Source organism: Schistocerca americana, chromosome 3, assembly GCF_021461395.2.
Source record: "Schistocerca americana isolate TAMUIC-IGC-003095 chromosome 3, iqSchAmer2.1, whole genome shotgun sequence".
NCBI lineage: Eukaryota > Metazoa > Arthropoda > Insecta > Orthoptera > Acrididae > Schistocerca > Schistocerca americana.
Window position 1 is genome coordinate 987724260 of NC_060121.1, and position 15265 is coordinate 987739524.

General features: G+C 43.7%; 1 protein-coding gene across 1 annotated transcript in view; it reads left to right on the forward strand.

Annotated features, from left to right (window-relative positions):
- Window positions 1-15265, forward strand: part of LOC124605667 (DNA-directed RNA polymerase II subunit RPB2) — an 84464-nt gene that overhangs the window by 35892 nt on the left and 33307 nt on the right. Inside the window, exon 10 of the mRNA XM_047137509.1 lies at window positions 12393-12549. Within this exon, the coding sequence (XP_046993465.1) occupies window positions 12393-12549 (157 nt within the window). The remainder of the gene's footprint in view (window positions 1-12392; window positions 12550-15265) is intronic.

Here is a 15265-nt window from a genome sequence, read left to right on the forward strand (position 1 = left end):
GTTCACTTCCTTTTCATTTCATTGCAATTGTAATTACACGTTCTACTCCAGTGTTACATTTGTTTACCCATTTTTTTCTTGGCTCTCCATAGTGATTCCAAACAAGTACGTATCCATTGCTTGCTGAGCAAACTTCACTTTTGGAATGGTTTTCATGGCAAAAATCCATTTGCCTCTGCCACTAATCAAAACTGGTCGATCTTTCATTTTCAAATATGTGGAAAACATTGTTTGAAAAACTATATGTAGTTTACAGAAAGGACTGCAGGTCATTCCTACTCTTCTTGATAATTCAGTTGTCACATATTTTTCTTTTGCCTGGTTAAGGATACAGAGACTTCTTGCAGAGCTCTGGAAAATAATTTTGGTGATGTGGGACCATGTTAATTGTTTCCTATGGATAATTGTAGAATTAAATTTAATTTCCCACATAATTATAGGCTGAAAGCAAGGGAAAAACTGTAGCTGTTACTTTACCCAAGGGCATGCAACTTTACTGTGTGGTTAAATGATGCCATCCTCTAAGGTAAAATATTCAGGAAGTAAAATAGTCTTCCACTTGAGTCACTGAGCAAGGACTACTTGGGTGGATGTTATCAGAAGAAACAAAATTGGCATTCTAGGTGTTAGATCCCTTAATCAGATAAGTAGCTTAGTGGTAATGCAGGAATAGCTTCAATAATGAATAAGAAAATAGGAATGAGAGTACACCTCTGTGAACAGTGTAGTGGGTGTTTCTATCATAGCCAAGTGCCAGTGTTCAGCACAGTAGTACAAATTTATATGCCTACTAACTCTATAGATGAAGAGATTGAAAGAATGTGTGGTGAGTCGGAAGAAATTACTCAGGTTGTTAAGGGAGAGCAAAATCTCTGATGGAAGACAGGAATTGTGTAGTGGAAAAGGGAAAGGAAGGAAAAATAGGGTACAGGTGGGGCAAAGAATGGAGGAGGTCCTGCCTTGTAGAATTTTTCACAGAACATAAGTTAATCATTGCTAGCACTTAATTTAAGAATCGTGAAAGAAAGTAGTATATATGGAAGAGACCTGGAGACATCAGAAGGTTGCAGGTTGATTATATAATGGTAAGACAGATTTCAGAACCAGATTGTAAACTGGAAGACATTCCCAGAGACATATGTCGACTCTGACCAAAATTTATTAGTTACGAACTTTAGATTAAAACTGAAGAGATTGCAAAAAGGTAGAATACTAAGAAGGTGGGACCTAAATAATTTGAAACAACCAGAGATTGTCGAGTTTCCAGTGGATGTTAGATAACAGTTGACCCCTAAGGGGAAAGGATACAGGACAAATGGATAACTTTGAGAGTTGCAACAGTGAAGGCAAAAGAGGATCAATAAGTTAGGACAAGGCTAGTAGGAACAGTGGGATATCACTGGAGATACTGATTGTAATTGATGAAAAGAAAAAATATAAAAATTCAGTCAGTGAAACAGGCAAAAGGGAATCCAGGAATCTCAAAAATGAGGCTGGCATAAAATGCAAAATGGCTAACCAGAAACTGGAGGTTAAATGCAAATAAGTAGCTTGAAGAACAGAGTTCTATGATAGAAACAAACAACAGCAGAGGGAAGGAAATACGGTACTAACCTGACTATAGCAGGTGCTGAAAGTGACCACCGCTCATCTCTTGGCACTTTTGGGCCCTGGTCAGCAAGTTGTTCAAGGCAGATCAAAGCTGGACTGCCGGAATTGCTGCAATCTCATTCAAAACGTTCTGCCGGAGTTCTTTAAGACTGTGAGGGCTGTTGTGATACACCTCAGGCTTGGGGGCTCCCCCACACAAAGTAATGGCACATTGAAAGCTCAGGTGACTTTGGTGGTGAGCTAGGTCTGCAGCCAGACTGACCTCTGCTAACAACTGTGTCAGGCATGAAGTGAGTATAAAAGTGCTCAAAGGTTGAGCAGGCTGTATGTAGTTATTCCATCCTGTTGGAAGTAACTGTAGGTCTTTTCCTTCTCTGTTAATGCTGCACAAATGGTTTCAAAATGTTGGCAATGTAACGCACCAAAGACAGCGTCTGATGAAAAATGATGGGACCAATAATGCGGTGTGCAGACACCGCACATCAAACCCCAACCTTCTGATCATTTGTGGAAGGTATGTGGATTCTCTGCTGCCCCAAACCTGTGATTCTGAGAGTTGACATATCAAGAACTCTGATGGAAAACATTACTAAGCAAAGAAGGGAAAGTTAAAAAGTGGAGGGACTATATAGAGGGACTGTACAAGGGAAATTAACTTGAAGGCAATATTGTAGAAAGGGAAGAGGAAGGAGATGATGATGATGATGATGATGATGATGATGATATTGTGAGAGGATTTTGACTAGTACTTGAAGACCTAAATCAACACAAGGAACGTGAAGTAGGTAGCGTTTCCTCAGAACTACTGATATACCTAGGAAAGCTGGCCAGGACAAAACTATTCCATGTGGTGTGCAAGATGTAAGAGACAGGCACTAGCAAAATATCTTTTGACTTAAATAAGAATGTAGTAATTCCAGCACCAAAGAAAGAAGGCTAAGGTGGGGGCTATCAGTTCAAGAAGTCATGGTTGTAAAATGCTTGCACGAATTATTTATGTAAGAATGATAAAACTGGGAAAAGTTGCCCTTGAGGAGATCAGTTTGGGTTCGAGAGGAATGTAGGAAGATGCAAGACAATACAGGCTCTACAACTCTTATTTTAGGTCTTCAGAGAAAGCTTTTGACAATGTTGACTGGAATACACTCTTTAAAATCATGAATGTACCAGGGGTAAATAGAGCAAGCAAAAGGCTATTCACAACCTACACAGAATCTGGGTGGCACCTCAGTTGAAAGTCATTAAAGGGAGGCAGTGGTTGAGAAATGAGTGTGACAGGGTTGTAGCCTATCTCCAATGTTATTGAATATCTACTTTGAGCAAGCAGTATGGAAACAAAGAAAAAAATGGAAAAGGAATAAAATCTTTATAACAGTCACCATTTTATGTCATCCCTATGCCAACTGTAGTTATTTTGCTGCACCGATAGCAATACTCATCTATTATACTGTCTCATTTCCAAATATATTTCCCTCAGCCTCACCTGATTTAATTTGAGAATGTTCCTCTGCCTTTTTTTGGTTTTGTTTTTGCTAATTTTAATCTTGTATCTTTGATAGCCATTCTGTTCAACTGCTCTTCAAAGTCCTTTGCTGTTTGACAGAATTAAGAGTTCATCGGCAAACCTTGTTTTTGTGGTCTTCAGTCCAGAGACCAGTTTTGTACGTGGAAGAGGCCTGGTGACACTGGAAGCTTTCAGATAGATTATATGATGGTAAACAGAGATTTAGGAACCAGGTTTTAAATTGTAAGACATTTCTAGGGGCAGATGTGGACTCTGACCACAATTTATTGTTTATGAACTGTAGATTAAAACTGAAGAAACTACTAGGAGGTAGAAATTTAAGGAGATGAGATCTGAATATACTGAAAGAACCAGAGGTTGTTGTGTATTCCAGAGAGAGCACTAGGGAATGATTTGACAAGAACAGTGGAAAGAAATACAGTAGAAGAAAAATGGGTTGCTTTAAGAGATGAAATAGCAAAGGCAACAGAGGATCAAGTAGGTAAAAAGATGAGGGCTAGTAGAAATCCTTGGGTAACAGAAGAGATATTGAATTTAATTGATGAAAGAAGAAAACATGAAAATGAAGCAGGCGAAAAGGAATACAAACATTTAAAAAATGAGATCGACAGGAAGTACAAAATGGCTAAGAAGGGAGGCTAGAGAACAGATGTAAGTATGTAGAAGCATATATCACTAAGGGCAAGATAGATACTACATACATGAATATCAAGAGCTCAGATGGAAAAAAAGTTCTAAGCAAAGAAGGGATAGCAGAAAGGTGGAAGGAGTACATAGTGGGAGTATACAAGGGTGATGTACATTAGGGCAACGTTATGGAAATGGAAGAGGCTGTAGTTGAAGATGAAATGGAAGATATGATATTGCATGAAGAATTTGACAGAGCACACTGAAAGACAGAAGTCGAAACCGGGCCGCGGGAGTAGACAACAGTCCATTAGAACTACTGATGGCCTTGGGAGAGACAGCCATGACAAAACATCTTCCATCTGGTGATCAAGATGTATGAGACAGGCGAAATACCTTCAGATTTCAAGAAGAATGTAATAATTCCATTTGCAAAGAAAGCAGGTGGTAACAGGTGTGAAACTTACCGAACTATCAGCTTAATGAGTCATGGTTGCAAAATACTAACATGAATTCTTTACAAACGAATGGAAAAACTGGTAGAAGCCGACCATGGGGATGATCAGTTTGGATTCTGTAGAAATGTAGGAACATGCAAGACAATACTGACCCTATGACTTATCTTAGAAGATAGGTTGAGGAAAGGCAAACCTACATCTCTAACATTTGTAGACTTAGAGAAAGCTTTTGACAATGTTGACTGGAATACTCTTTCAAATTCTGAAGGTGGCAGGGGTAAAATACAGGGAAGGAAAGGCTATTTACAATTTGTACAGAAACCAGATGGCAGTTCTAAGATTTGAGGGACATGAAAGGGAAGCAGTGGTTGAGAAGGGAGTGAGACAGGTTTGTAGCCTATCCAGGATGTTATTCAATCTGTATATTGAGCAAGTAGTAAAGGAAACGAAAGAAAAATTTGAAGTAGGATCTAAAATCCACGGAGAAGAAATAAAAAATGTGAGGTTTGGCGATGACACTGTAATTCTGTCAGACATAGCAAAGGGCCTGGTAGAGCAGTTGAATGGAATGGACAGTGTCTTGAAAGGAGCATATAAGATGAACATCAACAAAAGCAAAGTGAGGATAATGGAATGTAGTTGAATTAAATCAGGTGATGCTGAAGGAGTTAGATTAGGAAATGAGACACTTAAAGTACTTGATTAGTTTTGTTATTTGGGGAGCAAAATAACTGATGATGGTTGACATAGAGAGGATATAAAATGTAGACTGACAATGGCAAGAAAAGCGTTTCTGAAGAAGAGAAATTTGTTAACATCAAGTATAGATTTATGTGTCAGGAAGTCGTTTCTGAAAATATTTGTATGGAGGGTAGCCATGTATGGAAGTGAAACATGGATGATAAATAGTTTGGACAAGAAGAGAATAGAAGCTTTCGAAATGTGGTGCTACAGAAGATAGATCACGTAACTAATGAGTAGGTACTGAATAGAATTGGGGAGATGAGCAATTTGTGGCACAACTTGACTAGAAGTGACTAGTTGGTGGGACACATTCTGAGGCCCCCCCAGGGGGTCCACAACTCTTTTGTGGACACGTGTGTAGCGAGCACGGGACCCCGAGCTAATGTGGCCCTCCTTCCTTTCCGGGCTGCATACCTTCCCTTCCCTTTCCGCATCCCTCCCCGTCCCCCATCTTCGCCCCCCCCTCACCTCTGGCTCTTTCCTTCCCTTTCTCCCCCTCTGGGAGTATGGTTTGTGCCTACGTCCGGAGACGGACGCTCGAAACTTTTCCAACTTACTTGCTTTCTACACTTACAAGTCCTCGTCCTTCCTCTGTCCTCCTCTTTTCCTTCCCTCTTCTCCTTGCCCTTTTCTCCGCTGCGGCGTTTGAGACCCCCTCTTCTTTCCTTTCCCTTTCTCTTTTTTCCTCCCTGTGCGTGTCTGAAGGCCGACCCACGCACTTCCATGCGTAGCCGGTGACGGGGTAACGCGTAATTCCCCGCCCCGGGTAGACAGGTAGGACACGTACGTACCCCCTGGTAACGGCCAGGCCCAGGGAGGGGTGATTACCCGAGCTGATACCTTCCGAAAGTGCCGATTGGTCCCTCCGTCCGTTTGTCGGGAGGTGTGACCTGAGGTGTGAACAATCACCTAAGGCGGGTGTGCCCTCGGTGAGGGCCCCCACAAGGGAGGAGCGCGCCATCGGAGACGCCGGTAATCATGGGGGATTCTTCCGCAATGGTTTCCTCACCTTCCACTATGTCTGCTCACAAACGTAAGTTCACTGAGTCTCAGCCACAGACGGTTCTTCCATCGTTGCCACAGTTCCTTGTCGTTTCTCGGTCTGACGAAGGTCACGACTTTTCCACGGTCAACCCTTTCATTATTCAGAAAGGTGTCGACGCAATTGCGGGTCCTGTAAAGTCTTGTTCCAGATTACGGAATGGTACCCTGTTGTTAGAAACACACAGTGCCCTCCAGGCTCAAAAATTGCTGCGTACTTCTCTGCTCCACACCTTCCCTGTCCGGGTGGAACCGCACCGTACCTTAAATTCCTCGCGTGGAGTCGTTTATACACGCTCCCTTGATGGATTGTCTGACGAAGAAATTCAGCACTACCTGTCTGACCAGGGCGTCACCGCTGTTCATCGGGTTATGAAAAGGGTTGACTCGAACATCATTCCGACCCGCACTGTCTTCTTGACATTTGACAAAGTTCAACTCCCATCAAAAATCAAAGCAGGCTATGAGATAATTTCCGTTCGCCCTTATGTCCCAAACCCTACGCGTTGCTATCGATGTCAGCGGTTCAATCACACCAGCCAGTCCTGTTCCAATCCGGCCAAATGTGTTACGTGTGGCAAGGATGCCCATGAGGGTGCTTGTCCACCTCCATCCCCTCACTGCATCAACTGTATGGGTGACCACGCTGCTTCCTCTCGAGATTGCCCCGTTTTTAAGGACGAAAAGCTGATCCAGGAAATAAGAGTGAAGGAAAAGGTGTCGACCTTTGCTGCTCGAAAGTTACTCGCCAGTCGACAGCCCACCGTGCCTCAGAAAGGAAAATACAGCACTGTCCTTGCTTCTCCTCGGCCAACAAAGGAGGCGGCCACGCAGACTTGCGACCTCACATTTAGTACCACGGTCGTCAGATCGGCCAGCGCAAAGATCGCCCATTCAACCTCACCACTTTCGCCTGCCCACTCTATGGCTCACCCTTCGTCGGGTTCTGCTAAATCTCGAGCCCAAAAGTCAGACGCCAAGTCTTTGAAAAAAGAGCATTCTCGTGAAGAGTTTTTACGTACTGCAACTTCACAACCATCGGTTCCTCCTTCATCTAAACATCATACCTCCAAGAAGGCTACGAAGAAACACAGTTCCTCTCCTTCTCCGCCAAGGCGTGTCCCATCTACAGCACCACCTGGCGGAAATCGCCCTCGGCCATCTTCTGTGTCGCCGAGACGCACTGCTGGTGGCCGGTCAACTGGCCGATCGTTGGTGGCAGGAGCTGCTCCTGACCAACCTATGGATCAGGATCTTCTGCCTTCGACTGAATGCCATTCCATGCTGTCGGTCGCAAGCTCCGAGCAGTCGTTGAGTTGACAGCACCCTTGGTCACGTTTCTCCATTTTCTGTTCACCCTATGTCCATTATCCACTGGAATATCCGCGGCATTCGCGCCAATCGGGATGAATTGTCGATCCTCTTACGATCCTACGCGCCGGTCATCTTCTATCTTCAGGAAACAAAGCTGCGTCCCCATGACCGCTTTGTTCTCCCTCATTTTCAGTCCGTCCGATATGACCTACCCTCTGTTGAAGGCACTCCAGCCCATGGAGGACTCATGATTCTGCTCCATGATACTCTCCATTATCACCCAATCCCCTTAAACACTTCCTTTCAAGCTGTCGCCGTCCGTCTTTCCCTTTCTGGATACACGTTCTCTCTTTGTACGGTATACATTCCATCGTCTACACCACTGGCACGAGCTGATCTCCTTCATCTTCTTGATCAGCTTCCACCCCCCTATTTGCTGGTTGGGGACTTCAATGCCCACCACCCGCTTTGGGGATCTCCACATCCTTGTCCACGTGGCTCACTATTGCTAGACGTCTTCCACCAAGCGGATCTAGTCTGCCTCAACACTGGGGTCCCCACATTTTTGTCTGCCTCCATGGCAAATTTATCTCATTTGGACCTTGCGGTTGGTACTGTTCCGCTAGCTCGGCGCTTCGAATGGTTCGGCCTTGATGATACACACTCGAGTGACCACTTTCCATGTGTTCTTCGACTGCAGCCTCAACTGCCATATATGCGCTCGCGACGCTGGAAGTTTGCCCAAGCCGATTGGACACTTTTTTCGTCTCTAGCGACATTCGATGACCGTCGCTTTCCCAGCATCGACGATGAGGTCACACATTTTACCGACGTTATTCTCACAGCTGCGGAACGTTCAATACCGCGCACCTCCGAATTGCCCCGGCGCCCCCCAGTTCCTTGGTGGAACGAAGCATGCCGTGACGCAATACGTGAGCGGCGACGTGCTCTTCGCATTTTCCGTCACCATCCAACTTTGGCCAACTGTATCCGATATAAGCAGCTCCTTGCGCGATGCCGTCGCGTCATCCACGATAGCAAGAAGGCAAGCTGGAAATTCTTTATTAGCTCATTTAACACCTTCACTCCCTCCTCGGAAGTTTGGAGTCGGCTTCGACGGTTCTCAGGCGCGCCTAGTTTCTCCCCGGTCTCTGGGCTCACTGTCGCGCATGATACCTTAGTGGACCCCGTCGCAATTTCTAACTCATTGGGTCAGCACTTTGCTGAGATTTCGAGCTCTTCAAATTACCTGCCAGCGTTTCTCCCGAAGAAACGTGCAGCGGAAGTGCGACATCTTGCTTTCTCCTCTCAAAATCGCGAAAGCTACAATACTGTTTTCTCCATGCGCGAACTCCAACATGCACTCTCTTCTTCTCGCTCCTCCGCCCCAGGACCGGATGGTATCCATGTCCAAATGTTGCTGCATTTATCAACCCATAGCCTGCGTTACCTCCTTCGCCTTTATAATCGAATTTGGACCGACAGTACCTTTCCCAGGCGATGGCGGGAAGCTATTGTCGTTCCCGTTCCGAAACCTGGAAAGGACAAACATCTCCCCTCTAGCTATCGCCCCATTTCTCTCACGAGTAGTGTCTGTAAGGTTTTGGAGCGTATGGTGAATTACCGTTTAGCTTGGTGGCTGGAATCCCGCAGTCTTTTAACACCAGCCCAATGCGGATTCCGACAGCATCGTTCTGCCGTTGACCATCTTGTTGCTCTCTCCACTTATATCATGAACAATTTCCTCCGGAAACGCCAAACGGTAGCAATATTTTTTGATCTGGAGAGAGCATACGATACCTGTTGGAGGACAGGCATCCTCCGCACACTGTTCTCTTGGGGCTTTCGAGGCCGGCTGCCACTTTTTCTTCGCGAATTTATGGCAGAGCACACATTTAGGGTGCGGGTGAACACTACTCTCTCCCGTACTTTCTCCCAAGAAAACGGGGTACCCCAGGGCTCCGTGCTGAGTGTTGTACTGTTTGCCATCGCCATTAATCCAATTATGGATTGTCTCCTTCCTGATGTCTCGGGCTCCCTCTTTGTGGACGATTTTGCGATCTACTACAGCTCTCAACGGACCAGCCTTCTTGAAAGACGTCTTCAAGGATGTCTCGATCGCCTCCACTCGTGGAGCATCGAAACCGGCTTCCGTTTCTCACCCAGTAAGACCGTTTGTGTTAATTTTTGGCGACGTAAGGAGTTTCTTCCGCCCTCCTTACATCTAGGTCCTGTCAACCTTCCGTTTTCCGACGTCGCTAAATTCTTGGGTCTTATGTTTGACAGAAAACTGTGCTGGTCCTCCCACGTTTCCTATCTTTCGGCTCGCTGTCTGCGTTCCCTTAACACCCTCCGTGTCCTGAATGGTACCTCTTGGGGAGCGGACCGAGTGGTCCTTCTCTGCCTCTATCGCGCCTTAGTGCGCTCGAAATTGGATTATGGAAGCATAGTCTACTCCTCTGCTCGGCCGTCTATTCTTCGGCGTCTCGACTCTATCCACCACCGTGGATTACGTTTAGTGTCTGGAGCTTTTTACACCAGCCCTGTGGAAAGCCTTTGTGCTGAGACTGCTGAACCTCCGCTGTCCAATCGGCGGGCAGTCCTTCTGAGTCGTTATGCTAGCCATCTGTCTTCCATGCCTGCTAATCCAGCCCATGACCTTTTTTTCGACGCCTCCTTTGATGTCGGGTATGCAGGCCGCTCCTGCTCCCTACTACCCCCGGGAGTCCGCTTCCGTCAACTGCTCCATTCTCTTTCCTTCCGCTTTCCTAAAACCTTCTTGACAACTTGGGGTACAGCACCGCCTTGGCTCCGTCCCCGGATCGACTTGCTCAGAGACCTATGTCAATTTCCCAAGGATGGTACCCCTACACTTGTTTACCGTCGGGCATTTGCTGCTCTATGTGCACAAATGACGGAAGCCACATTTATTTACACCGATGGCTCGAAAACATCGTTAGGTGTAGGGAGTGCCTATATTGTTGGCGTCACCCCAAATCACTTTCGGCTTCCCGACCAGTGTTCGGTTTATACTGCGGAGCTTTACGCTATTCTCCAGGCTGTCCACTACATCCGCCGGCATCAGCGGATACAGTGCGTAATCTGCTCAGATTCTCTCAGCTCTCTCCTAAGTCTCCAAGCTCTTTACCCTGTGCACCCTCTGGTCCACCGGATTCAGGACTGTCTGCGCTTGCTCCACCTGGGGGGCGTCTCAGTGGCGTTCCTCTGGCTCCCGGGACACGCTGGTATCTGTGGAAATGAGGCGGCCGATATAGCGGCCAAGGCTGCAGTCTCTCTTCCTCGGGCAGCTATTCAGTCTCTTACGTTTACCGATCTACGGAGCGGTTTATGTCGCCAAGTTGCTCATTTATGGCATGCGCATTGGTCAACACTTGCCCATAATAAATTGCGGGAAGTGAAAGCCCTTCCTTGCGCTTGGACCTCTTCCTCCCGAACGCGTCGTCGGGAGGAGGTAATTTTAGCTAGACTCCGGATAGGGCACTGTCTTTTTAGTCATCGACATCTTTTAAGCGGTGATCCTCCCCCACTCTGTCCCCACTGCTCTCAGCTGTGGACGGTCAGACACCTTTTAATTGAATGCCCCTATTTTAATCCGTTACGCTCCCGTCTACAGCTATCGCCTGATCTATCGTCGATTTTAGCAGATGACACGCGCTCAGCTGACCGCTTTCTACAGTTTATTAGTGACAGTGAAATGACGTCAGTCATTTGAAGCTTTTTTTGGGGGACAACCAACCCCTTTCTATAGTGGATTTTTAAGCATTCCTTCTGCCTTTAGTTTCTCAAATTTTATGACCTTGTTCCCATTGCTGCTGATTTTAAATTTCGTTTTTTTCCCCTTTTTCTACGTCACGGGCTGGGCGCTAATGACCATAGAAGTTTTGCGCCCTAAAACAACAAAACATTCTGAGGCAGCAAGGGATCACCAGTTTGGTATTGGAGGGAAGTTTGGGGAGTAAAAATTGTAGACGGGGACCAAGAGATGAATACATTAAGCAGATTCAGAAGGATGTAGGTTGCAGTAGTTATTTGTAGATGGTGAGGCTTGCACAGGATAGGGTAGCATGGAGAGCTGCATGAAACCAGTCTCTGGACTGAAGACGATGACAACAACAACGTTTGTTGAGGATTTTGTAATTCTGTCAAACAGCAAAGTACTTGAAAAAGTAGTTGAAAAGAATGACAGTGAAAGATATAAGATGAAAATCGGCAAAAGCATAAAAAGGCAGTGTAATGTAGTCAAATTGAATTGGGTGATGCTGAGGGAAATAGATTTGAAAATGAGACAGTATAATAGATGAGTTTTGCAATTGGTGCAGAAAAAGAACTATAGTTGCCTTAGATATAACATGAAAGGAAGACTGGCAATAGTGATGAAAGAATTTAAAAAAGAGGAATTTGTTACTATCTAATATAAAATTAAGTGCTAGGAAGTCTTCTCTGGATGTATTTGTGGTGGAAAGTAGCTTTGTATGGTAGTAAAACATGGATGAAATGCTGTTGAGACAGGAGGAGAATATAATCATTGGAAATTTGGTGCTCCAGAGGAATGCTGAAGATTAGTTAGGTAGCTCGTGCAAGTAATGAGGAGGTGCTGGGTGGAACTGGGGAGAAAAGGAACTTACAATGTCATTTGATTAGAAGAAGGAATCGGCCACATTCTGAGATATCAAGGAATCATCAGTTTAGTATTGGAGGGAAGTGGAGGGGAGGGGGCCAGAGGGTAAAAATTGTAGAGGGAGACCAAGAGATGAATACTAAGCAGGTTCAGATGAATGTCAGTTGAAGCTGTACAAAGATGAAGAGGCTTGCACAGTATACACTAGCTTGCAGAACTGTGTCAAACCAGTCTTTGGACTAAAGAAGTAGGGGAGGAAGAGGAAGTATCAGGCTTTGGCATCTGTAATAGATGAGAAAGGGTTATAAAACATAATGACATGGTGATGGTTTTTTTTGTTATCCTATAAATTTTATATGTTTATCAGTGTCAATTATTATTTGTCTACTGAAAATATTAAAAAATCCTATATAAGATTCTCTTTCATGACAAGGTGCTGAATCGGCTTACATTTGCGTCAACGCTGTCCCATCTTCGTCGAGTGAACTCACCTATAGGACGAGATGGCAAACTGGCGAAACCCCGTCAGCTACACAATACTTTATGGGGGATGATTTGTCCAGCAGAGACACCAGAAGGTGCTGCTGTAGGTATGTATATCCTCACAGCTGACAAAGATGCTATTTGATAGTTTCGTCATTTTAAACAATTAAGATTCTCATATGCTGTACATTGATGAGTCAAAATATTATGATCACCTGCTTCACAGCTTCTTGGTCTGCCTTTGGAATGCAATACAGCAGTAGTTCTGCATGATAGAATGGATTGATAAATAAATCCTTAGTACGAATCTGTGGGTACCTGGTGCTAGATTTTTACACACAGGTCTGTAGTTCCTGCAAATTGTAAACTTGTGATTTGTGAGTGCAGAGCTGGCACCCTGTATCATCAGAGATTTGTTCCCTAGAGTTCATATCAAGTGAGTTTTGTGGCCATGATATCAGCTTAAGTTAACTGTCATGCCCCTCAAACCACTGTAGCATGTTTCTTGCCGTATGACACACAATTATCCTGCTGGAAGATGCCTGCAACAATATTCCTGTAGTCTGTAGCTGTTAAGGTGCTGTAGATTATTACCCCAAATCCTATGCAAGCTCAGGTGAATGCCCCTTATTGTATAAAACTGCTCCCATTGCCTCAAGTCTGTGGTGCAGTGCATGCTTTGAGATTTCATTTCCATGTGTTTTTCCATAATAATCTGCCCTGTAGCAGTCAGTCACATCAGTGGCTTTCTTATTTTTCAGTCCATTTAATTGGTCAAATGAGTCTTCATTCCTCTGCCCCTCTTATGTTTCCTTTCCCACAACACAACCAAGTGATTTCATTCTTGTTGTGGGCAGTGGTTGTAATGCCTTGGCTCATACTTAAATGTTTAACCCAAGTGAATAGACAAATAAGGATAAGTATTCAGATATATTATTAACAATGAATTATGTTTTGATTGGTCTAAAAATTTTTATTAGTAAATTACTGCCAAAACGCTATTATTTCAGAAAACACAAGTTTTATAGAACTGCAACACTTCAAAGATTGTACTTAGGATTCTTCAAACTCATAATTTGGGTCACTGAAAGACTTTGTACATATAATTTTTGCACAGCTAACACACAGCTGTTAAAATTTTCTGCTCTTCATTGGGCATGAGGAATGCCACTTCATTCTGGAGCTGCTAACAGTAGTGTGTGAAGGATCATGTAGACTAGACAGCCTTTGTAGTCAAAGCAGCAGGAAAATTTTTGTCTCCTTCCGCCCACTCCTGGCTGGCCATAACCTTGATTCAGTACCTTGGAGATCTGCAAGTGAAAACACGTTCAATAAAACATGTTAAATAAAACATGTTAAATTCACAAATTACACACTTGTTAAAAACAGCATATATCTGCTTCAGACAGCAAAATTTAATTATTTTGTGAACACACTTTGTGATTACCGAGTGGTATTGAATAATTTTTAAATAGACAAATTAATTTTTTCTGTAGTGCACCAAGACCTTTTCATGGAGGTGATAAACAATAGTTTAATATGATCACACACCTTGAACCCGCCAGTGTACTGAAGTGTAAATTATGTTCCTGAATGAAATTAAACATGTTGCATATATATTGTATTCTGTTTCAGTTAAATCCTCTGATGGAGAGATGTAGCTGAAATGCTTATCACTATATAAGTGAAATTTTTGATTTCAGCACACAGTTAGAAATGTCGAAACCAAGTAAAAAAAATCTTGGAGGTTATAGTAAGGGCAAAATAATCCCATAAAGACAGGTTTTGGGAACAGCAGCCCTTCTCCTGATACTATTGCTTAGCAGCTTGTGCTTAGCTACAAGATTGAGGGTCACATAAATATAACATACGGGAATGATAAAAACGTATTGAAACTAGCGAATCTGATGTATGCAAGTCAATAATAAATCTAAAATGGTAAAGGAACAGTTTTAGAGATTGACCATGAAACAGTATGTAGGCACCAAAGCAAGTTCATTGTGTTAGTTCGTTTTTCTATGTTTGTCTCTAAATAACGATCAGTCTTCTGATACATATAATAGACATATTTTTACTTTTGCAACTCTTAGTCGCAGTGGCGAGCGTCAAAGCAGTCCTAGTGCAGTTAGGTGTGCACTACACAAGGAAATTATGCCGCTATAGGAAAAATTTATTGGCAGACCTGGATTAATTCCCAAAACCAGGGGTATGAACAAAGTAGTTCAAATATCACTAGCCCTGCCTTGATTTGCAAGACAGTTAAAGAAATGTAACCACCTGTATACTACTATTAGCTCTGAAACAAACTGATTCCATTCCATTAGGTTCAAAATTTGTCTCACTGAACAACAAACATGTGTCATATATCATTGCCATGATCTACTTAACTCCCAAACAGGGCACTATAACATCATCAGAAATATTAGTGAAGAAAATTCTGTAGACCAATGGTCAAAACGAGAAAATCCAAGAGTCACAAAAATCAAACACGTCAGTTCTCACGGAAACGATATAGTTAATTTTGTTTTCAAGAAGCCTCAAATCTCTAATTATTTACATAAGGTTACCATTTAGTAAAAACACCAGTTTATAAATTAGTCATTCATGGAATCATTTCATCAGGAAGCAGCAGTGTCCAGAAACCTTCAGCATTTTTGCTGTTAGCCAGGCTTGCCAAGTCCAGGGAAGAAAGTTTACATATACTCTCCCATAAACTGCAGGAATTATTTACTGTTTATAGCTACTTCTGACGACAAAAGGTTTTCCATTAATCTGATCATCATTGTGTTCATTAGCACTTTTGCAGTCAGTGGGACCCAGCAC